At 39.7% G+C, this 14,939-nt stretch overlaps 1 protein-coding gene across 4 annotated transcripts in view; it reads right to left on the bottom strand.

Annotated features, from left to right (window-relative positions):
- Positions 1-14,939, bottom strand: part of Dh44-r1 (Diuretic hormone 44 receptor 1) — a 48,737-nt gene that overhangs the window by 7,068 nt on the left and 26,730 nt on the right. For all 4 annotated transcript variants that reach the window (XM_076899371.1, XM_076899372.1, XM_076899374.1 and 1 more), the window contains exons 2-4: positions 7,534-7,720; positions 2,129-2,222; positions 58-151 (exon numbers count right to left, since the gene is read on the bottom strand). In XM_076899371.1, the coding sequence (XP_076755486.1) occupies positions 58-151; positions 2,129-2,222; positions 7,534-7,720 (375 nt within the window). The remainder of the gene's footprint in view (positions 1-57; positions 152-2,128; positions 2,223-7,533; positions 7,721-14,939) is intronic.

The following is a 14,939-nucleotide window of genomic DNA, read 5'->3' as shown; positions in this document are numbered from 1 at the left end:
ATTATTCAAGCAGCTGCGAGTTACAGTGCAGAACATTAAGGAATTCAGTCTGATTACCTTCCACGAACATCCAGAAGTAATTGGTCAATTGGAAATAATTGAGGAGGACCAGGAAAACGACGCAGGTTGGTACGTCCGGTTGCATGGAGACCTGGAAAATAATTACTCGGATGAAAAATCCGTTCACAGCGTATGAATCGTGATGAACTAACATTCGACGGTCCCATGGACACGTACAGTCGTTCGTTTTGCATTTATGCAAAAACTTGAGGTAGCTGCGCGCTATACCCGTGCAAATTTCGGTCCTCTCTAATGAAAATTCTTATCTCTATATAGCACGTGGAACCGCTTTCGTCTACAAACGAGTCTATCTTGAAAACCTTACATTTACTAACGGAGCGTCATTTTCCCCTACAGAACGTTATGTTCTAATGCAGAATAATCAAGAAAGATTGCAGAAAATAGTGGAAACTGTGCGATTACATCTGATTTTTGTACTTTCAAATCGTTACAGGTACTTTAACTATTTTTTTTTTATAAAGAAGAAGAGACGAATCTCTATTTACAGACGTTTATAAAAAATGATTTTTATTACTAAACTTAATTATACAAAATGTGTCTAAATGGTTGCTGATCGAAGTAGATAAATGCATTGGCTCGTAAAGAAATAAATAAATTGAAATCGAGAAGGAGAGAAAGATGGGAGATCGAAGGTGATGGAGAAGACAATTAGAATTTCCTCAAGAAGAATCGATAGAAGGAAGTGTCAAGAGCACCCCCTCGTCTTCAAGAGAAGAACGAAGAAGGAATACTTTCGAAAGAAAAGCCAGGAAAGTTCTGGTTTTCCTTTATAAAAAAAGAGAAGAAAATCGCTTTTTCTTTCGAAGAAAAGGAAGAAGGAAATTTTTGTTAAGAAGAACTGGAAGATCCTTTCGAATAGTCGATGCTATACTTGTAAATTATGAAGAGTAATTAATTGAATGAGCATGAGCGAGAAGAATGGCCAAAGGATACGCTGTAATTAATAAAAGTGACTATGTGACCAAATTTCAATGAGGTGGGTCCAATCGCAACACAATTGCGTTCTTTGTTGGCCTTTTGATTATTGAAAAAATCAAACATGCATCGACCACACCGCGATCGTAATTAATTTTCCTTTACCACTGGCTCGTTAGTGGCTGTTACGGATTTTGCAATCAGTGAACGAATACGTATCGCGTAAAAGATTGCTCTTTAGATTAATTTGCCACGGTAATTAGCTTCATTTGGAGATCGCGATATTTTCGAATTTTAGCTCAGCGATGTTCTTCGATGTTCTTCGCGTTGCAGCGTTTATTTTAGCGTTTAACAGGTGTAAAATAAAGATCTGGTTGCGCGTAAGGAATTTTTAATCGCACTTTCCCGTGCAGACACAGTTGGAAGGACGCTTTACGAGTTGAGGATCTTTTCTGAAAGTATTTTCATGAAAAATGTTACATTTAACAATGTAACGTTCGTTTGCTACGTATATTTGACTTATCTTTGAATTACCGTCCGTCGTGTTTCGAATAATCCCTCTGTGTAAGCTGCGCAAGCATAATTAATTGGATGGAGATATAGAAAATTGACGTCCAGTTTCGTTTCGTGCGCCGTTCGCTAATTATAAATTCATCGCGTTCCGTGAATTACTTCAATCTCGCTTGTTTGTCGGAGTCTGAGCGCGTTAAAAATTTCTCCTCGTCCACTGCCTCGGTCTACGGTGCATTTGAATAATATTAATTGTTTTAATTAGACAGAGAAGTAATGAAATTAACACGGGAACAGGTGATACGTCTGTTAAAAATTGTACGTCGTAGCGCGCGCGAAAATAAATTTCCTTCTTTCGAGTTTCACGAGGGACTTCAAACGCGTTACCCTTTCCAAAGGGCCATTATAATTTAATGTTTCAGCAACAAGTGGCGAAGCTTTTATTCCCGGCGTTTAGAACGAACGCCTTCGATCTAAAGGAAACCATGAACTCGATGGCGCACAAAGAACCTTTGGTTTTCATTCGCCCTCGAGAACAAAAAGATTTCTACGCGCGAAACCGAGAGAGTCCTCCGCGACAGTCGAAGGGGGAAGCTTCAGCAGAATTTTATTTTTAAAATACCTGCATCACGTTGTTCAGAATCCACATCAGATCTGCGAGGATGTAGGTAAACATCAGGTTCGTGTGTATGTTGTTTCTGATGCATCTCAGTTCCCTGTAAAAAATTCAAAAAAGGACTTAAAGGATTAAATTGTGTCGTATCGCATGGTAGTTTTTAAATATATAGTTGTTATCGTTAGTGATCAAAGTAGTGGATGCGAAATTAAATAATAATTAACAAAAAGATTTGTTTCATCGTTAGTATCGATTCTATTTCATAAAGCATATTAATATCTCGTTTTATGGATATAAAATAACGTGACATTTCGAGAGAATATTGTTTTATGTGTACGTCAGATGCATTCGTGTAATAATGCAAAATGTGATGGAGGAATAATGCGCAAAACCAAGAAGCATAAAATGTAAGGGAAAATGGACAGTCCGTAGTCAGAAGCGCCATATAACCAGTGTAATAGAAGCAGTACTTCAATTACTCCTTAAAGGTATTACCATTTATCAATTATTAAAAAGTAAAGAAGGTTCAAAATAACCAAACGTTACAAAAATTCCACCTAAAATAAACCCAAATGATAATTATATTAACAAGTGATATTTTCATCGCGTTTTCCCGTTCATTTTTCATTTAAATTCCATTCTCGGCCATTTAACAAGGGTTGCCAAGGTAAACCTGACGGAGATCCTCTCTGATTAATTCCAGCGTTGATTAAAATTTTTTTAATCGCACTTTTCCTACCTGCAAAATCGATTTCTGCTTGTCAAAGCAAGAATTTCTCATTAAACACGCATAATTAAATATATAGGGTGATTCGCTACTCGTGTGACAAATTTTTTCGCGGTATTTATTCTATCATTTCTTATTAACTCTATTAACTCTAATAGTATTAGCTGTAAAAATTTGTCACACGAGTAGTGAATCACCCTGTACACTGAAACGGGGTAATTGCACTGTCGTTGCTAATATTATATACGAACTGCGAACGTTTTACGATAAAATTACTAAAGTTCTCCTGGGGCTTCGTTAATATACAATACCGTGTGCAACGTTTCGAAGTAACGATATTATTTTGCCGACGCTGCGAGAATCGCTTTTCGTCCTGGTAACCAGAACGGAAGCTTGCATTACGTTAATGGCATTCATCGTGCCCAGTGCCTTTGAAAACGAGCGTGTGCTCGATACGCTGGAGAAAAAAAAAATTCTTCATTTTATTCGCGCGCTGCCGTTCAGATCGCAGAGAACGCTCTGGAAACAGTATCCCAGAAATCGCTGTTCCTTTCGCTACGGACGCCATTCAGGTCCTATGGTATTTATTTTCATCCTGAATGGAACGCTTCCACTACAAAAGCCGTGTAAAAGATACGATCTATTGCTTAAACGAGCTGCTATCCTCGTCCGTTTCCAGCTGAGAGCAGGAAAACGAAGGAAAAACCAGATGCAGTTATTCCGTTATTTCTAATCAATTTTCTGTATTTATTTCTCAAATTCAGATGCCAAGATTCGAATGATATTTCAGCTCAGTTTCAGTGGTTCATCGAGAACACGTTCGTCGCGTTGTCTAATATTTATACTCACTATTAATCTGTTAACCGGGACGTTTATCGATTTCAGCCGCAGTTTGATCGAGTATCATCGTACAACGAGTCATGGATTGATTAATTCCGTTCGAAATGAACGTAACCACATCTTCAGGCTACGTGACAGAAATATGGACAAGATAGTTCGAGTGACAAATACGTGGCTCGTTCGAGAGGCATTTAATTACTGACCAGTGGTACACAAGTCATAAATGAAGGATAGATAGTCGAGTGGCGCGATATAATCTTTTTCGATTGTAATAAATCCAACAGCATCGCGAATCGCGAGGTCGTTTCGTAGAAAAGAGAATTTCTCGCGTATCCAGACGAGAACGACGAGTTTGGGAACTGTTCCCTCGATCCTCAGGATGAATGTCGCGCGACCATGTACAGGGGCCGAGTAATTCCAGTAGAACAGAGGCGAATTAGTCAGACGCCGACAGGGACACCGCAACAGCGATCGTTTATACGGTTTAGACCACGTTCCAATGGAAAATGTAGATATTTCGAGCTTGTCCTCAGTTCCTGTGTCCGAATAGAATTTATGGTTTCGTGGTTTACTGGGCGAGTTATAAAGTAAAGCACTGCGAGTTCCCTGCAGTTTTTATGTACGACAATTCGATAAGAAGGACGATATTTTTGATACTCTGCGTCTCTGCATTTTGTTACTGTACTATATTTTAAAGTAATTAACGTATGCTTAATTTCTTCCACAGGCAGAATTTAATTTGCCTCGGAGAAGAATAAATGTGATCGACGTCGACCGCTTCTTTTAATCTAGAAGAGAATTTCTATTCATAAATAAGGATTGGAGCGCAATTTTAAAGACGAAAGCATTAAATGAAATGCATAAAATTCCTGCAACGTTCACGGGAATAAACTTTTACTTAAAATGCTGATAAAAATATGTCCAAAGCGTCAACATCGCGGGAGCGCGACCAGCAGAATTTTTTAATAAAAAAAAAACCTCTGCAGAGATTAACTCGTGTATTATTTTATTCGCTTTTAGATAGACGCGAACGGTTCGAAGCACGCACAGAGGGGCAAATCGTATTAAAAACTTCGCAAAATCAGCCGAAACGAATTCGCAGGATAGAAAGGGGTGGCTCGATTTCCGCACCTTCGAGTTAAACGAACTCATAACATACACTGCTCGCCATTACGTTCTGCAACTAACGAAATTCACTCGCGAATTCCTTCTAGCCTTTTGCGTCATCGTGCATGATTCACAAAAATTCGTTTCGAACAACCATTTTATAGCAGCCATTAGCTTCCAACAGCTGCGGCAGTGTTTCGCCGCGTCCGCAAAAACTGCGATCAATTGTTGGACGGATGTTCGCCCATCCGCGCGAGTAATGGCCGAATGGAGAACACGAAATTGAACGTATGAAACGAATTTAGCGTTTCACGTTTCCATTTCGTGTCCTTCCGCTTAAAAGTATTAATATCAATGTATGATTTCCTCGTTTCCTGGTCGATCCTTCGTTTCTTCTCCCTCAACGATAGTTTCCTTTCTCTCTAATATTCTTAATTACCAACTACTGATTGCAGATTGCGATATAATCGATAGTTAAAAGTAACTTTCCAATTGGAGAACTGCAAATGCGTTAGACCAAGCGACAACGCGACTTCTTCCTCGATTGCGTGGGAGTAACTGTTCGAATAAGGACGAACGAGGAAGCGCCATTTATGCATTATTGAGGAAGATCATGGAACAGCGAGGTAACCCACTGGTGGTATACATACATTTATTTCAGCGCACAAAAGCGATCCCATGGCGATCCCTCGAATCGCCCCAAAGAAATCACCCTGACACGCGAACAGAGGGCCAAGACGAGAGGATAATGACAGTGGGTGGCTCTTTTGTGCCCCTGTCGGTGAATAAAGAGCTAATTTTTGCCGCAGGCTAACCCCTTTCCGACCTACTCTCGTCAAAAGGGGTAATCGTCGCGGTGAACCAGGGATGAATAAAATATCTTTGGATAACGCGAACCCGCGACGCACCGCAAATGCGTTTTTCGAGCTTGTTAATTTTACCGCGAAAGCTTTTTAATTGGACCAAACTGACCGAAACGGAGGATGAAGGGAGCAACGTTTAGTAGAGACTGAGGAAATTACTACGCAGGAATTTTCGCGTGTAAAGTTGATAAAGTTAGCTTCGCACAATATTTTATAATATATTTACACGTAATTTTGCGTTGGTAGAAATTAAAGTTGATTTTTGGGACGTTATATACTCGTGCGAACTAATTGAACAGACGGTATTGCGGAGAATCTGCTCAACAGGATATAATCGTAACAGTGATACGTATTAACGTTGAGACTTTTTGGCCATTAGTACGTGTACCAGATTGCAGTTACTGGTAACTATAAAGGGTAGTTGGTACACGGTTTGGAATTTTAGGAAATTACGAAAAGACAGGACGAAATGACTCCGTGGGTGTTAGCGGAAGCTACTAGAGCAATTTAATCGAGGCACTAAACGTTTAATTCAGTCGACGATGGCTATGTGAAAGCATTTTACTATTCTTTTGATTCGACCAGCAATTATTGTCTCTAATTATTTTCGAAAAATTAAGAAAATTAAGAGATAAGGTAGTTTGATATTATTAATTAATTTCTTTAGTAATTCACTAGGTATTGATGTCGATTGGAAAATGTTTACTCAAATAACGCATTATTCTATTTAGCTGGAAAGTTGTTTTGAAATAATTATACGTCAGATTATTCGAGCAAGCAAATGATTGCGTGATAAATTAATTATGAAATTGTACAATTATTAATTTAATTATTATCCAGCTGTGAAACGTATCGAGCGTTTGCTGTGTTAATTTTTTATATCGGAATAATTGGTCTCGAAAATAATTTATGTGGGTGCTCGCGAAATCAAGCTTGATACAAATATCACATGAGAATAAAAAATTAATTGTATCATTTCAGAAAATTAACTCGAACGACTCAAACTTGCTTGATGCAACCTTCAAAATAAGAAAACCAAAAAAAGGACACCCTTTTTCTCTCGAACGTTGATTCAAAAGACGCTTGTTCCTTTCATGGCGAACATTCTTCATCGATATATCACCTATCCACGTCGACGCGAACGAAAGAGGAGAAATAAAAAGTACAAAAGAATAGTCCTGGTCCATTAAACTCGCGTAATCGATAGCCAAGAGGGGAGGGAAGTTAGAAGCGACGTATCGGGATCCCGGAAAAGCGTACACCTCATCCGGGCAAGCAACAATTTCACGGAAGCCGTGGCTTTAATAATTTACATCCCCTGGAAACCATGGATCAGCCTCGGAAGTATGTAATTCCGAAGCCTGAATACGGTTAATAAAATATTCGCCGTTTCCGGGAGGCAAAGAGGGCACGAAGTGGCACGTTATCCGAAGTTTACGCTGTATTTCCGGGATTCGTGACCCGTCCGCTCGTTACCCTTTGACCTGAATACCCAACCAGATAACGTAACCATAATGTCGCTTAATTATTTCCACGCTGGCGCACAGTGGACGGTACAGCTCTCTACCTGTTGCCATATTCTCTTTAGAGACGAAGGTTCTCGCGGATGATATTCGAAGACGAAATGTTCTCGATAATAATTTCTGCTGATAAATATCTCTACAAATATGTACCATCAATTTTTATAAAAATTCGAGCAATTGAATAATCTATAATTTAATAAAACCATATCATTATCGTTCTCCAATGAAATGAAGAAAGAAGACACTTTGCGCGAGACGAACTCGAGTTAGTCTGGCTCCAAAATACGGAAACATTTGAGAAGATAATTAAAGCAGAATTGCAGTTTGGAGAAAAAGAAGTAATTGACTTACTTGCAATAAAGAAAAATGGAGACAGCGATGATGAGCGTGAGCAGAGAGATGATGTACCCCACGAAGTAGATGGTCGTCGAGATGATCGCTCCACCCTCGATCGCAGGCTCGCGTACGTTGTGGCAGAGGCTGTAATTGCTGTAATTGCTCCAAACTCCGTCCAACCTGCACCAACGGCTCGCGTTCTCTGCAACGATCGAAATTAATCGCATCAGTATTCACCGACGGTTTTTCTCCTCGGCTGTAATTACGTTACGGCCACGGGAAATGCGGAAACACTCGAGCGCGGATGCTTGCAGCCACGTATTCGGCATAAAAATCGAAGGGTATTTCCCGCGGGAACGGGGTACTTCTCTAGTAAACCGATTTCACGAGGAAAGTTCGATGAATTTGAATTTTACACGCCTCGCACTCGGTCGTTTCTGCTCGCCGCCTTTCTCTGGTAAATCGGAATAATTCGTGCGCTTTTTGGCTTTAAAAATTATCGTATTAAATTGATAAAATCTGTTCCGTGTAATTTCTGAAACACTCCAGACGTTCGAAGCAATTTACGCGAAACTGCGACGATTTCTCATTCGCAGCAGCTTCCTTCGGTCCTTTGGAAAAGAAGCTTTTATACTTATGATGTAGTATTACAGACATAACGAATTTTTATGTCTCCGACTTTGATTATCGTTATTGAATATTCCTTTTAGTTTCTTTTTATACCAACATCTCACGGGAATATTCTAGGAACTTTGCGATAAAAAAGCTATCCTCCCGTCTCTTCTGCAGGTCGTGTGTGGAATTCCAGAGCGCATGAGAAGATAAATAATACTTTATCTCCTCTCCTTTTTAGTTTATACCCCGGAGATAATTTAATCTACAAAGATGTCATTCCAGCTCTTCTGCAGGTCGAACGCGACGTTTCGAGGCGAATAAAGAACTCGAACTTTTATTCCCTTTTTTGTTCCACTTTATATACTGTAAAAATAATTTCAGACGCCGTAAAAAGGCACTGTATTTCATCCCTTTGGCGGAACCGAAATGTGGACGGTAAAATTTTAATCAATCTAATCGCATCGAGCGACGTACTATCGCTGTCTTCATTTACTACCCTTAAACAGGCGCACCGCAACTTCCGCCGCGTCAATTTCCTCCTCAATCGATGTACCACCCCCGCACGCGTCGTGCGTCCCACTGATTGGTTCAACGTTGAACAATTTTTAACGTGATCTCGCGTGACGACGTTCTCGAATATTTTTGGTACAGCTACGGATGTCGGTTGCGTTTGCATTATTCAGAAACGAGGCGAAAGAAACTGGCCGTGTAATCGATAAGACTACACAGAGGGTGGCTCGTCCGCGGAGGGTGCCATCATCTCGCATACAAACGAGTTCCTTAATTTACACGCGATGTCTGACCCTCGTTGACCTACCAGTCCATGATTAACGAACGTTGCTGGTTTTGTCGCTTTATGGCGAATTCAACACGGTTCTTCATTCGTTATTGTTCGCATCTGGAGTTACGCGTCGTTAATTAATCACGGAAGTTCTGAAACAAAAAAGTGCGCGAGATTTCTTCTCTTGTGATCGATGGACATCGTGTATTTAATATCGAGATGGAGGCTGAGAAATCTTAAGATTATCGAGCGATTACTGAGATGAAAATGGAAGTGTAAAATTCATGCCACTTTTGACGCAATTACCAAAGCAACTCTCCGTTCGACGTTGGATTCATCTATCGATTAATTGCGAGAAACTCAATAAAACGAAGATTGGTTGGCTGCGTTTCGTTTTCAGACGCAACAATCTCTGGTTATTTGCAAGGATAGTTGCATTCCTCTTTGATCGAGTTGGACACGTTCCACGGGAAGTAAAAAGAGATACGTGTTGTTCGAGGAAGTGTGCGTCCAGCTACCTAGATTTATAGACTTCGCGGTCCTAATAGGGTGCGCAAAGTTTTATAACCCTGTTGCTCTTCCTAACGAGCGCACTATACGGTTCTCGAAACTGGGACGAGCTTGCGGTTCTTTTCAAAGGGATACCGTGAAAATCTCACAGACTTTTATATAGAATTATTGCTTCGCGAGACTCGTTATCGACTTAACTTAATTGTGAAATCGACGATACATGTTGCTGTGATCAGCCGTTGGTTGAAATTGTACGAAAAATTAACGATGCATTGTTTAATGATAAGAAAAATGTAAGTGGCATGTAACATCCATCAGCTCTAGTTTCGACAATAAATTATTTTTAAGTACGTTTGAAATACGAGTTATAACTAATTTAAAAAGTGACTCGTTACGCGACCACAGAAGAATTCCAAGGTAATTACGTCAGGAGATATTCAAAAGGCAAGGCTTGGTCGTATTTCGTGAAAGCCCATTAAAGCTTCTCTGGCTTGTGTCTAAATGATTCCCTTTTCAACCTAGCAGGGTAGTAATTCTGTCGTACACTCTCACCTTTCACTGTCCCACTAATTGTACCACGTCGAAAACGCTGCCCCTGTGGAAATTGTCCTCACGATTACTTAAAAATTTTATTACACAAAGCTCCAGCTCGACTTTACGTGCGTCGCACGCATTCCACTTTAAGTTCAACCAGTTTTCATCTCTTCGACGAAAAATAATTCATTAAACCTATAGAAACAAACATTTTTAAGTAATTACATTTCTTCAGAAATAACAGCGTTTTTAAGGGTCGATCGTTTAAACTAATTTCTTAGAAATTTCCAAGAGACCCAGAACTCTTGAACCTATTCGAATTGAATTGCGAAACTCGAAAGAAATCCCTAACTACAAGCAATTTCAAAATAAGTTTGTGCAGTAGAATGGTGTACCATTGGACAGACATTGGACGCGTTCGAAGCAAGCAGAATCAGAGCTTCTCGCTCGTTTCTATGTATTACACATTTCTGTTTTCCCTTATTATGCAACGACACGTTGCACGCGTGCAAAATTCCCCAGCTAAACTTGGAAAACGCGTTTATTCATTCTTCTCGTCGAACAGCGATGACTGTTAGAAGAAACGCGACGAAGAGTCGCACTTCGTGCGAATCGATTCGCAGCGATTCCACTTTTGATTATCCGGTTGGTACATGTACGCGTGAGAATCGCGGGTAACGATTTTCAACCAAATGGAACGTTCACGTCCTTCTTCCCCCGGGTTTCACCCTCTCGATGCGACGAAACGAACGGACGATCGAATAACGCGTTCGACGAAATATAGTACCGTCATCGGGCTACGGTCAATTGGAACGTTTTTTTCTTTTAATTCTACCCTTTTTTTTTTATTTGTCGCAAATTTGTCGCACGAAACTGGGAAATCCTGTCTCGCTCTCGTGAATTTCATTCGAAACTTCGCTCGAGTCTATATATGGGACATTATTCGCGTTTCGCGAATTGTACAATTTTAATCGACTGGTGTATCACCGGTTTCAGTTTTGTATGATTCTTTTATCAGATTATACTATTCAATTTTTCGGTTTTGTTGGAGATAGATGGATTTATAAAACGATAGATCAATTTTTTCAATTTAAATGAGAAAGTCTAGCGATTTCTCGATGAATCGAAGGTTTAAACTTTATTCTAATAGTTTAGGAATACGTGAAATCATTCGTTTCGTTTTTAATTATATTTCAAGATAATTTTCTGTAGCATATTACCTTCGTCAATTAAATTAACAAACGTCTCATTTCTATCAGATATTTTTATTCCACGACGCTGGATGTTCTCCTCTTTTATGCATCTAAATGAGGAAATAAGTTTTATAGGTTTAACAATCTCACTCGCGCAATCTCATTCTGAAAACTTCCTCTTCCTCAAAAGGGTATAACGAGGACATCCCATTAAGTTGAATATCGGACAAGGAACTCACTTTTATTACACAATATTCTATTTTTCGTGACCACGAAAAATCTTTAACGAGCAAGCTATCTAGACAAATGAAGTTAATTACGCAAGAGCAAATTATTTAAGGAAAAAAATGTATCTACGAATAGCAGAGAAATCCGTCCGTTCGTATAATTACGAGTGTCAGAAATTAAAATAATAGAGAAGTGAAAAACTCGAGTAATAAAAAATAAATAAAATTACTTTAATAATTATTTATTAAATTTCGCTTTACTGGCATGCTGGAAATTTTTCTCGTATCTCGTCGCATGAATCTGTAACACGTCCGTCATAAATTTTATCCGACGTTAATAAACGAAACCCAATGAATTTAAATCGATCATACGTTTCTGCGAATGTCAATTACTTACATTAAACTCGCCAACGCGCGGACATCGCGGACACCATCATCGATGTGCATGGCGCACGGTAATTTCAATTTCAGATTGATGAACTGGCTTCATTTACCCGATAGATAAATTAATAATTCATGATCCGGATCATTTTTCATTCCCGTTTAACGGCTGCGAATGACAGAACAGATCGCGAACTTTTTCAGCGAGCAGAGGACGTCATTTTTCACTAGCCGCGTGATTTTTTCAAGAGCCGATCGCGTCGTTCTCCATTCACGAAGGGAATATTATTTGCACCTGATGCGCAGGAAGAATCGAGGGACTTTCGTTGCCATCACATTTTGCGTCCCACAGGCACGTTTCACTGAGAAATAAATTCATTGGAGTCGAACTAATCCACCTAGCTGTTTGGAATTTTACAAAATCCAACAGAAGTCTTTCACTTCCAAACGATCGTTCGATTGTTTAGTTTCTAGTTTCTAATCTTCTCTTGGAAAAGTAATTTACATTGCATTAATATAGTTTCGAAATCGATCGCTATTGTTTGCGTTCGCCGTTGGACGATCCTTGAGTTTGTGTTTCGCGCGTGATCGACGAAGATCATAACTTGCCATGGTGGCAGAAACTTCGATGGCGACCGTGTCGGAAGGGATTAAGAAGAGGACTTTCGTCGACGACCTGGCTGGCTTAATCGGTTAAAGGTTAAGCCTGGCGGAACGATTTGCGCTTCAATTCTGCCTCTGCAATTTTGTCAACCTATTTTCTTCTCAGCTCTCAAAGCTTCTTTCGTTTTGTTTCGACTCTCGCTTGTTACTTTCAACTTTCGAGGCACTCGGCTAACAATCGAAGACGAATTGTTCGCTTTCGACAAGCGCTTCGATATTTAGAATCTTTCTGGGAACTTAATCTACGATACTTGTCGCTAGTTGCAATTTTGAAATGCACTTCAGAGAATTTGCAGAGCCTATTTGGAAGAAGGAACAAAGCGTTGAAATATTCGCGCAGAGGATTAAACGTCTCCTCTCTTCTCTAATTTTTAATCACTTTAGAAACGAATTACGAGCGAGCGCAGCTGACTCCCGATTGAATTACGATAGCGCGAGATAATTTTTAATTTAATTTCTTAATGGGGATTAAAGAGCGCTAATGATAGGAACCAAACGCGTCCAGGAAGAACACTTCCGGTACTACATTCTTCATCGTCAGGCTCCATTTCTATGAGAGAAGTTTCTTTTAATCTTCTCTCAGGATTAAGTATGAAATCTTCTTAACTATCGTCCGAAGTAAAAGAAACAATTAACTCGTTTACTTCCTGGGGGAGTATTAGGGGTAGAGAACTTTTAATAGATAACGGATAAAAACTTGGCTTTTAGTATTATACCGGAAAGCTGGTGCTAGTTTAAACTCCAGACAGTAGTTCGCGATCGGTTCCGCCACTGATATCCTTATTGTGTACTTCCAATCCTCCTGATAACTTTTAACAATATTTCTATTGTATTTCATCGATTCTGCCGCAGAGTTCTTTCTTAAAAGAAAGATATTCTCAACTATTATATTAATAAAGCTCTTGCTAAGGAGCTAATAGAATAAATTCAAATATTACACGAATACCCTTTACCACATTGGACTTAATATTCTCAACTATTTCCGTTTATTTAATAGTTAATTTGAGTATGATGAATCAATCTTGGGTTAATACACCGCATTATTTCCTACAATTTTACAATTAAATCGCTAGCTAGCAATATTTTCGTTCAATTCGATCGAACCATGCAGATTATCCGCTTCAACGAGGTATTATACGAGTAGAACACCGGTTCTGAATCGGTTAATCAGCTTCCACGAAAGACGGTGCACTGATCGCCGCTCGAAGCAGACGCGCACCGCTTTCCATGTCAATTTTTCACGATGAAAATCGTCTGCGCAGTGTGGCAGAATCCTGTCGAGTTGAATCACCCCATCGATTGCCAGTCTCGAGGCGATGCAACGTCTGTAATCCGGAATTCACCGTGATCCTGGATAACTCGTCGATCTAAGCCTTTACCCCGCCTACGATCGATATTCACTTGCGTCGCGTGTCTCAGCTCGCAGGATCTGCGTAGCAGCATCCTGCCACGTTAACTATCGCCCTCCTCGTTACCCAGCTGTGACAGGATGCTGCATTATCCCTTTGGCTTCCCGTGAAGCGTGTCAGGTCTTGACAGAATGCGCCATTACAGGATGAGCTCGCATCGAAATGCATCGACAATGTTTCCTTGTAATTTCTGGTCTTGGAATTTGTATAATTTTTTTAGTAAAATTAAGGAAGAGGACACTTTGTATAAGCAAGAATTAAGAGCACTTTTTCACGACACTGTTCCCATATAGCAATAAATTGAACTCGATAGACTTAACGCGATTCGGATAAAAGAGGGTACGAATTAATCGCGTTACAGAAGGGTGTAAGAAAGGTTCAAGGGACGAGAAAACAGGGGTGAGATATGATGAATCTTTCGCAACGTCGCCCTTCTCGTTTGGGAATTCAATAACAGAGTTAGTCGAAGGAAATCTCGTTCTTTTTCTCTCGATAATCATCTCATCTTCGCCTCCCTACAAGTCTTCCCCTTGGGATTCTTGTCTGTGGTTTTGGGCGTTGCTCGTGATCATTTCGATTTGACTGATATATTTCATATTTTGCGATGATTAAATGTGGATGAATGTTACGTGTCATAGGGTTTCCGTTCGCCAGTAAATTCCAACATGTTTCTTATCTATGTGCCCTGTCATGCAAGATTGCGTTGGATGCCATCCAAGTGTTCTTTGCACGTTCGCAAGGTAAGGAAATGAGTTCCTGAAATTAAGATTGAAGAAGTTGCTCATGTGTGCGATGTTGGTACATGGATGTATAGACAGCTTGCACGCTTCCATTGTGATTTTCGCGATTTACTCGTACTCCTGCTGAGAGGATATACCCGCTAAAAATTCATTCATTCGAAAGTAAAATTTACGTGGTCCCTTAATACCGTACTTCATTTGGAAACGGTCTTAATTTCGAGATACGTCCCATTTGACCTACTTCGATAATTCTACTTAATTAATTTATTCCATCCCACATGGAAATGAGTTCTATCTTGAAAAATTCGCGATCTTAAATTTCTAAATTAGAACGAGAATTCAAAGCCACGAGAATTTAAAGGGAACGT

The sequence above is a fragment of the Xylocopa sonorina genome, chromosome 8 (genome assembly GCF_050948175.1).
Source record: "Xylocopa sonorina isolate GNS202 chromosome 8, iyXylSono1_principal, whole genome shotgun sequence".
Classification (NCBI taxonomy): domain Eukaryota; kingdom Metazoa; phylum Arthropoda; class Insecta; order Hymenoptera; family Apidae; genus Xylocopa; species Xylocopa sonorina.
The sequence above is the reverse complement of the archived record's forward strand: the minus strand, read 5'-3'. Positions and strand labels throughout refer to the sequence as shown.